At 37.2% G+C, this 17,723-nt stretch overlaps 1 protein-coding gene across 43 annotated transcripts in view; it reads left to right on the top strand.

Annotated features, from left to right (window-relative positions):
- LOC140887453 (bark storage protein A-like) overlaps positions 1-12,468 on the top strand; it is a 45,912-nt gene extending 33,444 nt beyond the window's left edge. For 36 of the 43 annotated variants that reach the window (XR_012151860.1, XR_012151867.1, XR_012151871.1 and 33 more), the window contains 5 exons: positions 9,358-9,513; positions 9,625-9,814; positions 10,877-10,927; positions 11,774-11,901; positions 12,197-12,468. Coding sequence is in view for 3 of the 43 variants with exons in the window: in XM_073294701.1 (XP_073150802.1) it covers positions 8,800-9,081; positions 9,358-9,513; positions 9,625-9,762 (576 nt within the window). In the remaining 40 variants the exon portion in view is untranslated. Of the gene's footprint in view, positions 1-8,608; positions 9,258-9,357; positions 9,514-9,624; positions 9,815-10,876; positions 10,928-11,773; positions 11,902-12,196 lie in introns of those variants that run through there. The other 7 variants (XR_012151901.1, XR_012151903.1, XR_012151904.1 and 4 more) reach the window with 7 other exon arrangements.
- Positions 12,469-17,723: the final 5,255 nt, after the last annotated feature.

Here is a 17,723-nt window from a genome sequence, read left to right on the forward strand (position 1 = left end):
AAAAGGACGACTGATAAGAAAATCGTTAGTTGACTTTGAGCCCGACTGACTAAGTCGACAGGACTCTTGGCTCAATTGATCTTATCACACAGTTGATCAATGCTTGACTCAATTGAGTTTCAAATTAAATTAAACCATGAATGACATATGATAAGATTTTCAAAACTCTATTTTTATCATTCATCATTATGTCAGTCATACTTTTAGAAACATTTAACATGCTTTAATTTGAAACTTTGAAAAACCACTGACTGACTGCCACGTGTCATGTCAAAGGTAATTCAAATTGTCACAGTACATATGTATCCTATTCCTTTTATTTCAGCTTCTTCACCGCACACTTAAGCTTTTTCAGAGTATTCTTGCATTCCTAAGCACTCAAAACCCTAGCAAGTCACCTGATTTTCTTGTCTCTTTCAACAAAACTATCAATGTCATCATCCTCTCAACCCGCTTGATGAATGCTATTTCAGTGGATTCGAGTCCATTTACTCCTTGGAAGACCAAACGATTGTTGAGATTTTTCGACTGTTGGAGACATCTTGACTCCGCACCTTCCTCTTTATTGACACACTTGACTACTATGAGAAGGAGTTGCTCAAGGTGTATCGCAAGTGCACTGAAAATGAAGCAAGTCAGATGGTGTAGATGGTCGAAGGTCACTAGTTGGTGATTGGAGAGAAGATCTTCGCTGATTTGTTCTCTTTGATGTATGAAGGCATCACAAATCTATTTGAAGTCTCTACTGCTCATGTGGACGAGATGAGAACTCTCTTCTCCACAACTGGAAAGGCAGTTAAAATTTTCGAGAAAAATAAAGAACGACAGATGGAATACCAGGTTCTGGTCGTTGTGTTGTCCAAAGGACTTTTGGCCAAGGCTGGCTCCTTCGCGGCCATGATTACTGAATATTTACAAGCCATGATTGCTATTTTCAAAACCATTAAGGTGAACTGGAGTCAAATTCTCTTCAATTTTTTTAAGGCCATAATGATACCAGGCAAGCAGTCGTATAATTTTTATCTCCAAGTCAGCCGATTGTTTGATGATGCTGGAGTGCCCTGTTAATTGATACTTCTCTAAGCAAGTCCAAGAAATTGACTGCTCACAAGATTGTGTCTCTCAAGGCAAAGGGATAGACATCTGAATCAACTGAGGAGACTGTGGCTGAAGTATCTCAAGTGCAGGCCACCATGGATACCAATAAAGTTAGTCCTGCTGCCAAGCCTAAGCAGAGGACCAAAAGACTACTGCTCACTCATGGAGTGAGGATGAACAGACCGAAGACCCTACTGTGAACCACTGACAAAGAGAGCACACACCACCAAGGAAATTGGTTGTTGCTGAACCCTCTAAAGCTACATGGATTGCTGAATCAGTCATACTTCCTGATCCAGTTTCTGAGACTTCTGGACCTAGTTCTAAGTCAAAGGACAAGGGCAAAAGGGCGAAGGGGGGCTTCTATAGCACCATTCCAAGTTGTCCAAGACCCAACCATTCTACCAGCACATCGTCGTATTGGTACTTTTGTTCAAGATCCTATCGAACATAATTTCACTGGGATGGAAATGACTGAAAAGCCACAGATCAGGTAGTAGTTAGCAGTCCAAACACAAATTTATTTGTTATTTGATGAAGTGAATTGAGTATCCTGAGAAGCATCTAGCTGATAATGATGAATGGTATAGCTTCAGGACTGAATTGTTTGCCAAAAAATTGAAGAGGTCTGAGAAGCTTAAGAAATTTATCTCGTTGGAAGATATGGTTCTTACCTCAGTTAAGGCCATCAAGATCAGCCTTGAATTGGAGAGATGTGACTACTTTTTTGACATAATGAGAATCCGCAAATTGAAAAACACATGCCAAGAACTTCAACAACATTATGATCCAACAAGTTCCACAGCTTATGATGATTTTTCTGTCTTTTCTCAACTTGACATGGATCAGAGTACTCTTCAAAGGAAAGTGAGGTTCTAGGAAACTGATCAAGAGCTATTTACTCCTTTCATCCATCATAGCTCCGAGAAAAAGATATCCAAGAAAGCTGCTGAGATTGAACCAAAAAAAAGAGACAACTCATCAAGACAGGACGATGATGATCATGAATCAGTTGGGCCAGAGCAACTAGTCATTGAACAAGTTACCAATACAGTTGTTCATCCCAATCTAGAGAAACAATTGACTACCAGTGCCATTGAAGAAGTCTCCTTAATGAATGTAGACTCAATCTTGAAATCAGTCACTGAAGACATTGAGAAGGAGGTGATAGATCATAATAATCAAATAGAAATTGAAGTTGAAGATGACCTGTTGATATTTAAGGTAAAAGAGACAACAACTGACATGGATGTTGAAGTTCCAAGAAATCCAAAAGGTGAAGTTCAGATTCCAGAAATGAATTTTGATATGGAATTGAAAATTCCAGAGCAAATTGATGGTGAATCAATTGATGAACAAGCACTTTCTGAGATCCAACATGTTGTTCTAGAAGGATTAGCTGCTCAAAAGGTCCCAGTTCCAACCAAATCAGATGAAGCCACCTCCAAGGAATTAATTGATATGACCAATGAACAAAAACGATTAGAAACTACATCATCAGTTGAGGAACTAGCTAAAAATCAGAAGGATAAAGAAAGTGAAACAGAGACTGAACAAGATCCTACAGGTGAGCACGGGAAAAACCCTAAAATTGCGAAATTAGTTGAAACAGAAAAGGAAACTGAACCAGAGAGAATCGATAAACACATTTTGTGAACTTAATTTTTATATGATTTTACTTGACTTTTGTGAGTTATTGGTAGATATTGCGTGAATTGCTATTGTTTTTGTATTTGTAGGAAGTAATGGAGTATGATGCGTTTATGTGGAATTAAGCCTAAAAGATCGGAGTTTAAAGGAAAAATCAAGAGTTGAAAAAGAGAAGAAAAACCTCAAATTCGAGGTGAAGGTGAGCCCGCGCCTAATGAGGGGCGCCTGCTCTGTTTGTGAAGAAATTGGGGAGAAAGTGCGAGGAAGAGGCGCGCCCGCGCCGTCTGGGAAATTTTGAAGAATGTTTTGCGAACTGAAGGTGCCCCCGTGCGTGTTATCGAGCGCCCGCGCCGTAGTGATTTCAGAATTGAAGAGTCCGAGTTTTTATGAAAACTTTTGGGTTTTTCTTGGGCTTATTTTGGACGAGTTTTAGGGCATATAAAAGGAGTTTTTCGAGATCATATTAGATCTATCTAGCCGTTAAACACACAAACAATTTTGAGAGCATAATTTTGTGAGATATTTTGGATCGTGATTTGAAGAATACTTGGAACGAAGACGCAGCTTTTCAACCGGACACGGAAGAAAGACTACGGATTTGTTATTTCATCTTTATTTATTTCTTTTGATTGTGGGATTATGTTTGAATTATTAAACATGATTTGGACAATTGACAAAAATTTTAACAATTGTTGTCCCCAAAACTGATTTGAACACACAAAACTCCACAAACTCCGAATTCAATCGAGACTTTTCAAGTAATTTAATCAATTAACACGTTACCCCTTCTAATAGCACTAGACTGCAATCTCGGAGAATCACCACACACTTCGAATTTGAAATCTTAACAAAGAGAAAACTTACCACTGTTGATAGAATTATGAAGAACACGGCACACCCATTGAACTACACAAACGGCCGAGTACCCCTTGAATATGTGAAGAAAAATTCCGACCCGTAAAGCTTATGGTATAGAGGATAAAGAAAATATGAAAGTGAAGGGAAGAAGGGAGAGCCGAATGGCGTAGTAGGAGAATCAAACGAGGAGAAATCGGCGACATGAGGAGGGATTTAAGACATAGAGAAATAGGGTATAGAGGAATTGGGCCAAAGTGAAGAAAAGAAGGAAGGGACGAATCGGTATATGGCAAAACATAAGAGCGGGGCGGGCGATCAGTTGTGCGGGGCGAGCGCGCCGTGAGTTTGCACGTTGGGGAGAGATTGAGTCCAGGAGTTGCGCGGGCGCTCTGTTGGATGGGGCGCGTGCCTTTTGTTCGCAAAAACAAGGAAAACAATTGAGGCGGGCACTCAGTTGGATATGGCGTGCGCGCCGTTAGTTCGAAATATATGACTGGACAGCTTCAGGAGCGGGGCGGGTGCGCAGATGTATGGGGCGGGCGCGCCTTTACTTCGCATAAAATAGATGTCTTGACATCAGGGAGCGCGCAGGCGCGCCTAAAAATCGGGCAGGCGCGCCGTTGGTTCGAACAGGGGCTCCAAATTTCTGGAAAAAATCATCAAAAATCATCAAAAATAATTCCAAAATACACAAAAATATAATTAATAAAAATAAAACAAAAAAAAAACAAAAATAAATAAAGGTAAAGACTAAAAACTAAAAGGTTTGGGTTGCCTCCCAACAAGAGCTTGGTTTAGAGTCATCAGCCCGACGTGCACTAGTCTTTATTTGGGGTCCTCAAGCAATGTGTTGGACGCATGTTGTACTTCGTTGCCAAAGTAATGCTTGACTCGTTGCCCATTCACCTTGAAAGTTCGTTCATCTGTACATCTAAGTTCAATGGCACCTTGTGGATAAACAGTCTCCACGAGAAATGGTACGGACCATCGCGATTTCAACTTCCCTGGAAATAATTTTAAACGAGAGTTAAATAACAAAACATTCTGACCCGTTTCGAATTCCCTACGTACAATGTTTTTGTCATGCCACTTCTTTGTTTGCTCCTTGTATATTTTGGCATTCTCATAAGCTTCATTTCGGAATTCATCCAATTCATTCAACTGTAGTTTCCGCAACTTCCCAGATAATTCAAGATCCATGTTCAGTTTCTTGACAGCCCAAAACTCCTTGTGTTTCAACTCCAATGGCAAATGACACGTCTTACCAAACACCAACCTATAGGGAGACATCCCAATAGGTGTTTTGAATGCAGTGTGGTAGACCCAAATAGCGTCATCCAACTTGATTGCCCAATCTTTGCGATTCGTCTTAACCGTTTTCTCCAAGATTTGCTTGTTTTCCCAGTTAGAGATCTCCGCCTGGCCATTGGTTTGAGGATGGTACACACACGCCACCTTATGCCTGACACCATACTTAGTGAGCAAGGTATTAAAAATTTTATTGCAAAAGCGTTCCTTCGTCACTGATTATCGCTCGTGGAGTTCCAAACCTTGTAAAAATATTCTTTTGCAGAAATTTTACTACAACACAAGCGTCATTAGTAGATGTGGAAATTGATTCCACCCATTTCGACTCATAATCTACTGCTAGTAAAATATAAGTGTAACCAAAAAAAAGGAAAAAAAAGACCCATAAAATCAATACCCCACACATCAAACAATTCCACTTCTAAAATATTTGTGAGGGATAATTCATGCCTTCTATATATATTTCCCGTTCTTTGACACTTATCGCATGATTTCACTAAGGTATAACTATCTCGAAACAACTCAGGCCAATAAAAACCAGATTGTAATACCTTAGCAGCAGTCTGGTAGCTCCAAAATGTCCTCCATATGACACTGAATGACATTGTTCTAGAATTTCATGTGCTTCTTGCCCCGCCACACATCTCCGAATCACTTGATCATTGCATCTTTTGAACACATAAGGATCATCCCATAGAAAGAACTTGATGTCATGGAAGAATTTCTTCTTCTGATAGCTATTCAAATCTAGGGGCATAACATCACAACACAAAAAATTAGCAATATCAGCAAACCATGGAATAGATGAACTTACATGAAAGATCTGTTCATCCGGAAAAACTTCTTTTATGCTTTCCTCCTCCTTTACTTCTTCGAGCTCCAGCTTTTACAAATGATCCGCCACCTGATTTTCGCTTCCTTTTTTATCCTTGATCTCAAAATCAAATTCTTGTAGGAGAAGAATCCACCGTATCAGGCGTGGATTGGCATCCTTTTTAGCAAATAAGTAGCGTATAGCTGCATGGTCAGTGTAGACAACTACTTTAATGTCAATTAAATACGGACGAAATTTATCAAAAACAAAAACTACTGCAAGCATCTCCTTTTCTGTGGTAGTGTAGTTTTGCTGTGCAGCATCCATGGTGCGACTGGAATAATAGATGGCTCAAGATATCTTCTCTCTCCTCTGGTCCAAGACAGCCCCTACTGCATAGTCACTAGCATCGCACATCAGCCCAAAAGGCTCATTCCAATGTTGTGATCAACGTCGTCTTGATCCTCTCGAAGGCCTGCAAACAATCATCAACAAATATGAATGTAAAATCTTTTTCAAGCAAATTACATAGGGGTTTAGTGATTTTTTAAAAATCCTTTATGAATCGCCGATAAAACCCGCATGGCCTAAGAAACTTCTGATGCCCTTGATATTATTTGGAGGTGAAGGCTTCTCAATGGCAACCACTTTGTCTCTATCCACCTCTAATCCATTTGATGACACTTTATGTCCAAGTACAATGCCCTTGTGAACCATAAAGTGACATTTCTCCCAATTAAGAACTAAATTCTTTTCTTGGCATCTCTGTAAAATAAGAGAAAAATTATGCAAAGAATGATCAAACGAGGAACCAAATACTGAAAAATCATCCATAAACACTTCCATCACGTCCTCCACCATATCTGCAAAAATCGCCATCATACATCTCTGAAAAGTCGCAGGTGCGTTACACAAGCCAAAGGGCATCTTCCTGAAAGCAAACGTGCTATATGGACACGTAAAAGTAGTCTTCTCCTGATCCTCTGGTGCTATCGCAATTTGATTATACCCTGAATAATCATCTAAAAAACAGTAATAGCAATAACCAGCAAATCTATCAAGCATCAGATCAATGAAAGGAAGTGAAAAATGTGATCCTTACGAGTAGCTTTGTTCAACTTCCTATAATCAATAAAAACTCGCCAGCCAGTTACTGTACGTGTGAAGATTAACTCATTATTTTCATTTTTAACCACAGTAATTCCACCTTTATTAGGCACCACTTGAACAGGAGATATCCAACTACTAACAGAAATATCATAAATCACACCCGCATTCAACAATTTTAAAACCTATTTCTCAACTACTTCTTTCATGGGGGGATTCAACCGCCGCTGATGATCAACATAAGGGGTATATGACTCTTCCATCAAAATTTTATGCATGCAGATTGTATATAAAAAATTGACCATCCTAAGGCAGTTTTAAAATTTCTCAAGACTCTCAAGAACTTATTTTTTTCTACTTTAGATAGATGAGCAGAAATAATGACATGGCAAGTAGACTTCTTACCTAGGAATGCATAACATAAATGAGCAGGCAATTCTTTAAGATCATGAGTTTCAGCAGATACCTCAGGTGCACTATTTTCCAATGCTTCAGATTCCTTAGTACTCACCACTTTTTCTTTTGGTGCTCCCTCAAGAAATACTTTTTGTTCATGTAGCTCCCAATCGTCTTCCTTATCAAATGCATCATCCGCCACCAAACATCTTTCTAATGGATCAGTAATTCCTGCACATGAAAAAGATTTATGAGAATCAATAACTTCAGTACTTTTACATGTACTTACCTCGTTTGGGCCCCAAATGGTGTGATAAATGTTGAAAATCACAGCTTCACCACCAACTCGAAGTGTGAGCTCTCCCTTGTGGACGTTGATTAGCGCTCGTGTAGTAGCTAAAAAGGGTCTCCCAAAAATCAAGGGAGTTTCTTCATCCTTATCCATGTCCAAAATCACGAAGTCTGCTGGAAATATGAACTTGTCTACTTTCACCAAAATATCCTCCACAATACCCCGTGGTATGTGATACTTCGATCGGCTAGATGTAACGTGATGGTGGTCGTTCTGACGTCTCCAAGATCCAAAGTCCTGTAGACAGAAAAAGACATCAAATTTATACTTGCTCCTAAATCACATAAAACTCGATTTACTTTAGAACCACCAATAAAACAAGGGATAGTAAAACTCCCTGGATCCTTAAGTTTTTAAGGCAACTTTTTTTCAGGATTGCACTACACTCTTCTGTCAGATTCACCACTTCATTGTCGTGCAGTCTCCTCTTCCTAGACATCACATCCTTGATGAACTTAGCATAGTTGGGCATTTTTTCCAAGGCATCTGCAAATGGAATATTGATGTGTATCTTCTTGAAGATGTCTAGGAACTTGGAAAATTGCTCATCAAGTGCCTTCTTCTTGAACCGCTGTGGGTAAGGAAGCTGTGACTTGTACATTGTTTTTGATTCAGATTCTTTCTTGGGTGATTTCTTCAACCACTGGTTCTTCAACTTCCTTGGCTTTGCTATGATCCTCAGCCTCTAACTTCTTACCACTTCTTAACTCCACCGCTTTGCATTGCTCTTTTGGATTCACACTAGTAGAAAAGTCTTTTTACTTCGGCAATCATTATTGCCGAAGTAATACATAGTTATTTACTACGGTTATAAAATTAACGAAGTAAAATGCACTTTAGACTTCACCGATTTAAAAAACGGGCTTCACTTAAATTCTTAAGTGATTTATTACTTCATCAAATTTAATTTGACGAAGTAAAAAAGTGAAAATAAAATTTTTAATTCCTAGGTGGTGAAGTAATAAGTTAATCGGTTTAAAACTCTCTATTTTCAATTTCTCCGTAACTTATTATCGAGCTTCGTCTGCCCCCTTCTCTCCATATTCAAGCAAATCCATTTAGGGCTTCTCCATTTCACCCCTGTAGATCGATGTTCGCCGGCTGCCATCATTCCGCCTGCTGCCACCACTTCCGCCTTGTCTAGGCTTCCCCATTCTCACCATTAATCTGTGTAAGAATATTTATTTTCCTCATTTTGGCCATCACCGATTTGGAGATGGCCAAGTTCAACGAAGTGCAGAAGCGTCACCGCTCTGCCGTCGCTTTGTGGAAGAGGAAGGTACAGTCAGTAGTAGAATGTTGTTTTTCACCCTCTTTGCTCGTAGTTTATGCGTTGGGCTTTCCACTACAGAGGCTGAAATCTTTAGAAATAATAAGAGAAATCGACATCAAAGGCCCTTATCTTGGCCTTATCACATTTTATTCTCTTGAAGAAGATGCATTCTTTTCCACTGGTTTTCTAGAGCCCGATTCTCAGCACCCCTTCTTGATTTGTCTGGTAACTTACTGATTTATTCGGATTCAACTAAATTCAATCTTGGTTCAAGTTTCTTTGTTTATCTTTATAAAAAATGTAATAATAACGCTGAAATATATGTTTTTAAAGGCTGACGATTTCGAGTAGGAAAGTTGCAAATAAAGTAAGTCATATATGTCAAGTGTGGACTTGGGATGGTAATATTTTGAATTTTAGGCTTTGAAATATAAAATCAGATATTGTTGTCTGCTACAAAAACATTGAATTTGTAAAGGGTAGTTGTTTACTCATGTTTAGGTGAATGCTGCCGCATCTACACAAAAGATGCTGGATCTCTTCAACATTGAGGGACTGATCCACTTTTGGATTTCTGGGAATCTAAGCTCTTCCCTAAACATTGGAGATGTCGTGATTCCGAACCGTTTCGTGAAAGCTAGTTTGTGGAATTGGCTGGTAATCTAAACTAGTCCAATGGATATCTTATAGTATAATCACATTTCATTCAATATTCTTGTACATATGACTTTGATTCCATTTTGTTGTATTTAAATTGTTTCTTGATAGAAACAGGATGCCGAAGTCCCCAAAAATGATTTTGCAAAGCTGGAAGACAAAGGGATTTTGGAGGACTGGAGCTTGCAGATGATCAAACTATTCTTCTTGACCCAGGGAAAAGGCATTAACTCAGATTGTTCAAGATGACTCATTTAGAGAGTTTGAATTCAAGCAATACGTCTTTTCTTGTCAAGCAAAGGTATGAAAGACTGAGAAGTTGTCTTGTTTAGGTTTTGTTGTAGCTTGTTTAATTCATTTGGTCAGGACTCAGTCTATGTACAACCTTCTGTTTTCCAATTTTTGTTCAAAATATACATATTTGATTTTTAAATACAAAATACAGCACATATTATTGAATATTAGCTATCAGTCATTATTTGTATTTGTCTGTGTGCATTTATATTCATTGCCTAGACTTAAATAATCTTTCTTTGCAATGTTCTGAGAGTGTTCTGCTGTTACCTCACTTTACTGCTGTTACTTTTCAAATTAAGTCGTCCATTTGAGGTTGCATCAATGTGTTATTCATTCATAATCAGTTTCTCAAAGGCATTGGTAGTGCATGAGGTAGTTTCCATTTATCTCTTCTTGGTATTTTCCTTTAGTCTCATCATTGTTGTTCTGAAGTAGAAGTTTTCCTATATGTGGGGGTTGTTTCAGAGAACATTTCATTTTTGTATGCGTGAATTATAGGTAATTACTGCTTACTTGGCAGTGATTGATGCAACTGTGGTAGGTGCATGTCCAAGTACTGCAACATATACCTTCAACCATGTCCATGTCACAAATAATCTAATTTTAGGTAGTAATTCCATACCCTATACTTGGGATCCACAAATTAAATGGGAGTATAAATATTGATGATTAAAAAGTGGAATTGTTTTTTTTCAGTATAATTTAATTCCACTAATTTAAGTCATTATACTAATTTGAGTCATGAAATGGGAGAGATTCCTTATAAGTAAAAAACTAGATTAGAAATATCCGAATATGACTTGTTAGCACATGAGGTGCCAATCTTTTGTTTTCTAAAAAAAATAATGGCTCGTGATTTTTGTATATTTTTAAATCTTGAAATTGAGATTATTATTAGTTACAATATTACTCAATATCATGGACAAATCCCCTGTTTGGTATTGTTATAGAAACATGCTTGTGTACTTACCCCATCCTAAAATGGGTGTTTGTTATAGAAGAATTCTTGACTTAATCTCATGTTAACCACGTTGCTTCAAATTTGATTTAATCTTTTGTTAACCAGGTTGCCCATTTGAAGCATCAAATTGCGTTATTACACAAGTCATCAAAGAAGGTACAATTTCTTGAGAGAGAGTATGAGCATATCCTCTTACCTATTTCAGCTGTGTGCCTGTGAGTGGGGATGAACTGTAAACCTATTTCTTATATTTTCTTAAGCCTGTATTTCTCCTTTGAGTGATATTTTGATATGAAAGTTTATGCCAATTTTTTTCGGCAACAAGTGTGTTAATTTGCCTGTTGACAAACTGAGCAGTGGAAAGACGTGTACGATGCCTGGAATTATTGAATATGCGATAACATATATATTTGATTATATAGAGAAGTTAATAAGTTTTTGATATCATTAATCTACTAGAGACTTCTTGATGTTTCTTCTATGAGTATGACATTGTTTTATTACATTGACCCTAGGTCTTGATTTATAAGGTTTTTTCACTTTTACTTTGTTGTTAGCCTCACAAGTGACTGAAATCTTCCATCTACAAACAAAAATGTTGATGGATATTTGTAGATTTTGATTGTTAATTAAACCCCTGAGACTTGTGTATTTCTTCCTATTTCAGTTAGATTTTTTTTATATATATTACCATGTTTCTTTAAATTTTTTTCTTCTGTTCTGTAGTTGGTGTGTATAGGATTTTTTAAATCCTTCCGGAAGAGTATGACATTGTTTTATTACATTGAACCTAGGTCTTGATTTGTAAGGTTTTTTCACTTTTACTCTGTTGTTAGCCTCACAAGTGACTGAAATCTTCCATCTACAAACAAAAATGTTGATGGATCTTTGTAGATTTTATTTGTTAATTAAACCCCTGAGACTTGTGTATTTCTTCCTATTTCAGTTAGATTTTTTTATATATTACCATGTTTCTTTAATTTGTTTTCTTCTGTTCTGTAGTTGGTGTGTATAGGATTTTTGAAATCCTTTCGGAAGAGCATGTACCAAGGGTATTGCCGAAAGATGAGGATCCTAGTTTGGTTAGCAGGAATAAGAGGATGATGTGTCAGCTTCTTAGAACTTTGGAGGTATGCTCACTTCTAGTTCTCATAACTTTCTCTATTTTCAATATGTTGGGTGGATTAGTTCTAATTGCTGAAAACTACCTTTCGTGTATGATTTAGTGGTGGTGGTTCAAATGGTGGCCATCTGGTTAATTTATTCTTGGTCTTGTAGTCTGCTTTGGTTTGCATTCTCGTGGACATTTTGATTGAGTTGGCAGTTTATTTCGAATTTTTAATAAGATTTGATTTGTTTCTTCTTATGACGAGTTTCTTCTGTTGGTTTATGATTGTTCTAAACTGCTGCCATTGGGATTTGCAGGATTAATCAACAAACGATATTACAATCAATCTCAATATGATCAAGTCAGAAGTAAATGGGGAGAATTAGTCCACTCCTATGTGGTGCTAAAATGGATCGTGTATGTTTGGATAAACTTATTTCCATTGTGAATTTATAGGATATATTTGTGGATACATTTTTGGTTTTTCGGATACATTTTTGGGTTCTACTCGTTAATTTGTGGATTTGTGAATATTTGTCGTTTTTTGTATGGATTATTTTATGAATTTAATTATTCATTTTTAGTTTTAGATATTCATTTCTTTTTCTTTGACAATTTCATTAATCGACGAAATACAAGCATATCTTTTACTTCGAGAATTTATGAAATTAACGAAGTAAACAAATTCGTTTACTTCGTTAATTAATGAAATCAATGAGTAAAAACATTTCTTTTACTTCGACTATTTCATTAATCGACGAAGTATAAGTATATCGTTTACTTCGGGAATTTATAAAATTAGCGAAGTTAAAGACTTTCTTTTACTTCGTTAATTAATTAAATTACCGAAGTAAATGATATGTTTTTACTTCGGCATCGGCCCAATCTTTAACTGTTTTGGCTCCATGAACCAACCAAAGACTTCGGTAATTTCAGGGCTACGACTTCGGTTATAGCACCAAGTAAAAAGTATCCTATTACTTTACGTGACACTACTTCGGTAATTATTTATCAACGACTGCAGTTAATAACCGAAGTAAATGAAGGAAATTCTACTAGTGTTACTTCAGTATTGCGGGGAAATTGTCCTCGATTTTGATCCTTCAAAGCATTTGCAAGTTACCCGTGTTTCCATGGATTTCATCATAGCCCCCAAACTGCACATATGTGTCTCCATGCTGTCCATTCGATTCTCAGTCCTCGACATCCTCTTGTTAGATTCATTTACATATGTAGCGACAACATCCTCCAAAGACGTCTTTCCTTCACCCTTGTTCGTATTAAATCCCGGAGGGGGATTCAACACATTTTTGTTGTTGGAATAGGAAAAATTCTCATGGTTACGTAAACTAGGATGATAAGTATTGGGCGGAGGGTTACCTCAATAATTTCCATAGCCTCTGGGATTTATATATTGCGCTTCCTCAGGTGGATGAGATTTTTCTATGGCAACCGACACACCTAATGATTCTGTTACACTCACCTTATTCAATGCAGCAACTTGCGTAGTCAACGCAGATAATTGTGCAGTGATGGAAGTAAGAGGATCAACACTGTACACTCCCTTCTTGACTCCCAAACGTTCAGATGGCCATTGATAACTATTGATGGTCATTTTTTCCAGCATCTCATAGGCCTGAATAGGGTCCTTGGAAAATATGGTACCACCTGCAGCAGAGTCCACGGACATTTTTATAGGCGTGTTCAACCCATCGTAGAAAAGATCTATTTCCTCCCAATCTACAAAATTATGGTTAGGACAATGCCTCAACAAATATTTGTACCTTTCCCATGCCTCATATACTGTTCTGAATCATGCTGATGAAAGGTATTGATCTCAATCTTCAGCTGCGTAGACTTGGCCGGTGGAAAATACTTCGCTAAAAATTTCATAATCACGTTCTCTCAAGTAGTTATGCTTCCTAGCGGCAAAGACTTCAACCAACTCCGTGCCTTATCCCTGAGAGAAAAAGGGAACAAGCGTAAACGTATAATATCCTCCGAAACACCATTCATTTTTATCGTATCAGTAATCTCCAGGAAAGTGCGCAAGTGTTGGTGAGGATCAGCTGTGGCGCTTCCATTGAACTGGTTCTGCTGAACCATGTTGATTAATGTCGGCTTCAACTCGAAGTTGTTGGCATTTATTGTCCCTCGAGCGATTCCAGAATAGTGAGTATGGATCATCGGCCTGAAGTGATCTCTGATTGGAACCAAGGGAATTTCACTAATATTTTTTTCAGCCATGTTTTGTTGTTCTTCTCTCCTCGCTCTTCACAAAACACGTGCAGTTTGTTCGATATCTGGATCAAAAAGTAAAGAATTCGCGCTTTGAGATCTTCGCATAAACTGCAGTTAAGAACAACAACAATTTATTATTAACTTAAAATGAAAAAAAAACCTCTAAATTAAAACTTAGACTAATTGGTAATAAGACTAAACAAAATCAAAAATTACTCCTCGGCGACGCCGCCAAAAACTTCTTGTGAAAAATACTCGCAAGCGTACGAATGTCAAGTTTTAATAAAGTGATGAATCAAGTATCGTTCCCACAAGGAGTAAATTGAAAATATTCAGTACTTGTAATTATAATAGTCCTAATTTTATTTAGAAAATTAAACTTTAGAAATTTGCTGAATAATTAAATAAATAGAAGAAATTATCAAGCTCACGCACACACAATTCTTAAAAGATTGTCAATCAAAGAGAGATGGTCTAGAGATTTTGATTTTACCTGGTCTCAACAATATTCATTCCTAAATAATCTATGTCATGAATTTCTTTCAATTAATAACCAAGAACACTTAAATTATTCTATTTTCCTCTCTCGAGCAACAAATAGATTATATCGACTACAGTTCAATTTCAATTTCCCTATTAAAAATCTAACTGTAATGATATGTGTAGCACGATGTTCCTTAAAGGCTCTATTAAAGTTATACACTCTCCCGAGGTATATAAACAATTAATAATGTAGTTTCTATTGATCCTATTCAAAATACCCTCTCCCGAGTGCCGGATTCTAAATAAATATAACAACTCAATTTATGGCCAGTAAATTAAGAAGACATTCAATACTAGAAACACAATTAATCTGCAGAAATTCAATTCATTAAAATCGAAGATTCATGAATATATTTCAACCAAGCTATGTCAACCTCTAGACTAGAAAAATTTAGTTCATACTCAAATTCAAAACAAACCAAATCAGGTTTATTATTCAAACATAATTCCACAATCAAAGGAAATAAATAAAGATGAAATAACAAATCCGTAGTCTTTCTTCCGTGTCCGGTTGAAAAGCTGCGTCTTCGTTCCAAGTATTCTTCAAATCATGATCCAAAATCTCACAAAATTATGCTCTCAAAATTGTTTGTGTGTTTGACGGCTAGATAGATCTAATATGATCTCGAAAAACTCCTTTTATATGCCCTAAAACTCGTCCAAAATAAGCCCAAGAAAAACCCAAAAGTTTTCATAAAAACTCGGACTCTTCAATTCTGAAATCACGACGGCGCGGGCGCTCAATAACACGCGCGGGCGCGCCTTTAGTTCGCAAAACATTCTTCAAAATTCCCCAGACGGCGCGGGCGCGCCAATGATCGGCGCGGACGCGCCTCTTCCTCGCACTTTCTCCCCAATTTCTTCACAAACAGAGCGGGCACCCCTCATTAGGCGCGGGCGCGCCTTCACCTCGAATTTGAGGTTTTTCTTCTCTTTTTTAACTCTTGATTTTTCCTTTAAACTCCGATCTTTTAGGCTTAATTTCACATAAACGCATCATACTCAATTACTTCCTACAAATACAAAAACAACAGCAATTCACGCAATATCTACCAATAACTCACAAAAGTCAAGTAACATCATATACAAATTAAGTGCACAAAATGCACTTATCAAATTCCCCCAAATTTGAACTTTTGTTTGTCCCGAACAAAACTAACACAAAACTCAAAACTCCCAACACATATGACTCAACTAGAACCATCAAGAATTATTATGGATTAATGGCATCCGTATAGATTTCAAAACAATACAAATTCAATCATATCCAACCTACTAACACTTGAAAAATTATTTATCAAGAAAAACAGCTCAACCTTATAAACTCATAAACTCCGCAACTCATGTTTCAAAATACTCTTATCTGAACTCAATTCAAACATTCACATATCATGAGGACTTTTCAAGGTAGCACAGGATCAAAGTAAGGAAAATAAATCAAAAACACTCACAATCAGGTTAATTCAAATAAAAGTAGTGTGTGTGTGTTTCGATCAAAAATTCATATTCATTAAAAGTGTCAATCGACAGTCCATAGGCTAGACTCTCGCAACCTCTCTCCACTAGTATATTGGGCAACTGTGACTCGGTCAATATGACTTAATCAGCTTATAATGTAAGGTCTGACTCATGACTACAAACGAGGGAATAAGAATTCCAAAGAGGGAGTAAATGATGTTCAATCTCTAATTTTCACTCCTTGTCATTCAAATTTCATACTTTTTCATTACCTCATTGATTTTTTCATTCTTTTCATTTTTTTTTTCTTTCTTTTCTCAACTTTTTCAACTCTTTTTCATCATTTTGTTTTTTCACTACTACCTTTTTTTTTCTTTTTTTTTTCACCACACCATTTCATATTCACAAATATAAACTAGGAGCACATAAAATTATAACGTTCAAATTACTCCCTTAAAGGTAGGAAATAGTATTTGGGCTATTCATAGGTAGTAAATGTAGGACCTTGAAACAATGACGAATGAGGTTTTATCACACGTTTACACGCATGTCATTCGATTTTCAATAAGGCTCAAACAAGGTACTAGAGATAACATGCATTAATAGGGTAGCTTGAAAGGCACAAACGAATTCAAAAAAATTGCCTAAATCATTCCTAACCACAGTTATGCCCGTATTTTGCCTCGAGGGGTGTCCAAACTAGTTCTAGACAAGTCTCAATCCACAATAAATTCATTCAAATTCCAATCAGTGTAGAATAAATACTCATCAACAGTAAACGATTATTTTCAACAAATTCTCAGCATATACCTCAAGTACTCATATAATTCATGAAAGCTCAAATGGCAACTAGGGATAAAAAGTTTTCAACAAAAGCAGGCCCAAAAATCCAAACAATGCCTCAATAATCTCTATGTTTGTATGTTTCAAGATTCCGATGCAAGCCCAAATCACAGAGTATATAAGAGTTCAATCGTTCACTTGGTTCCATAAGTTCAAAAATTTGGTCAGATGGGTGGACAGTCATGAATTTCAGTTACAGAACAAAGATTCTAACATCATCGGTCATCTTTCCATGTCATTCTTGATTTCACCCAAAAATAACAACTCACAACGCAACATAATGTCATCTAACCACCAACACAACACAATAAATCCTAAAAACCAAAACAATTAACAACTAATCAACAAAACAAAACAAACGCAACAAAAGCAACAAATTTTTAAATTTGACAACCCCCCAAACTTGGTACATTCATTGTTCTCAAGGAATAAAACAAGAAAACATAAAATACATGTACCACAAGTGACGATCGTCAGTGTTCGTTGCCATCACCAGAATCATGGGAAGGGTCAGAAGGGCCAAAGGTGGGTGGCCACTGTGGATACGAAGGGAACGGATGAGCCGAACTAGCAGCATGCGGAAACTGATGGCTCAAAGCGTCGGTGAATTCCATAACATAATCCATAAATACACCAATGTGCTGCTGAAAATTCCGGAACTCTTGTCGGTGATGGCGTAACGCCTCCTCCAAAACAGCAACACGGTCAGGCGCGACAGGGGTAGGAGCCGCAGGCAGAGGTGCTGGGCCTCTTCTTGGC

Source organism: Henckelia pumila, chromosome 3, assembly GCF_033568475.1.
Source record: "Henckelia pumila isolate YLH828 chromosome 3, ASM3356847v2, whole genome shotgun sequence".
Classification (NCBI taxonomy): Eukaryota; Viridiplantae; Streptophyta; class Magnoliopsida; order Lamiales; family Gesneriaceae; genus Henckelia; species Henckelia pumila.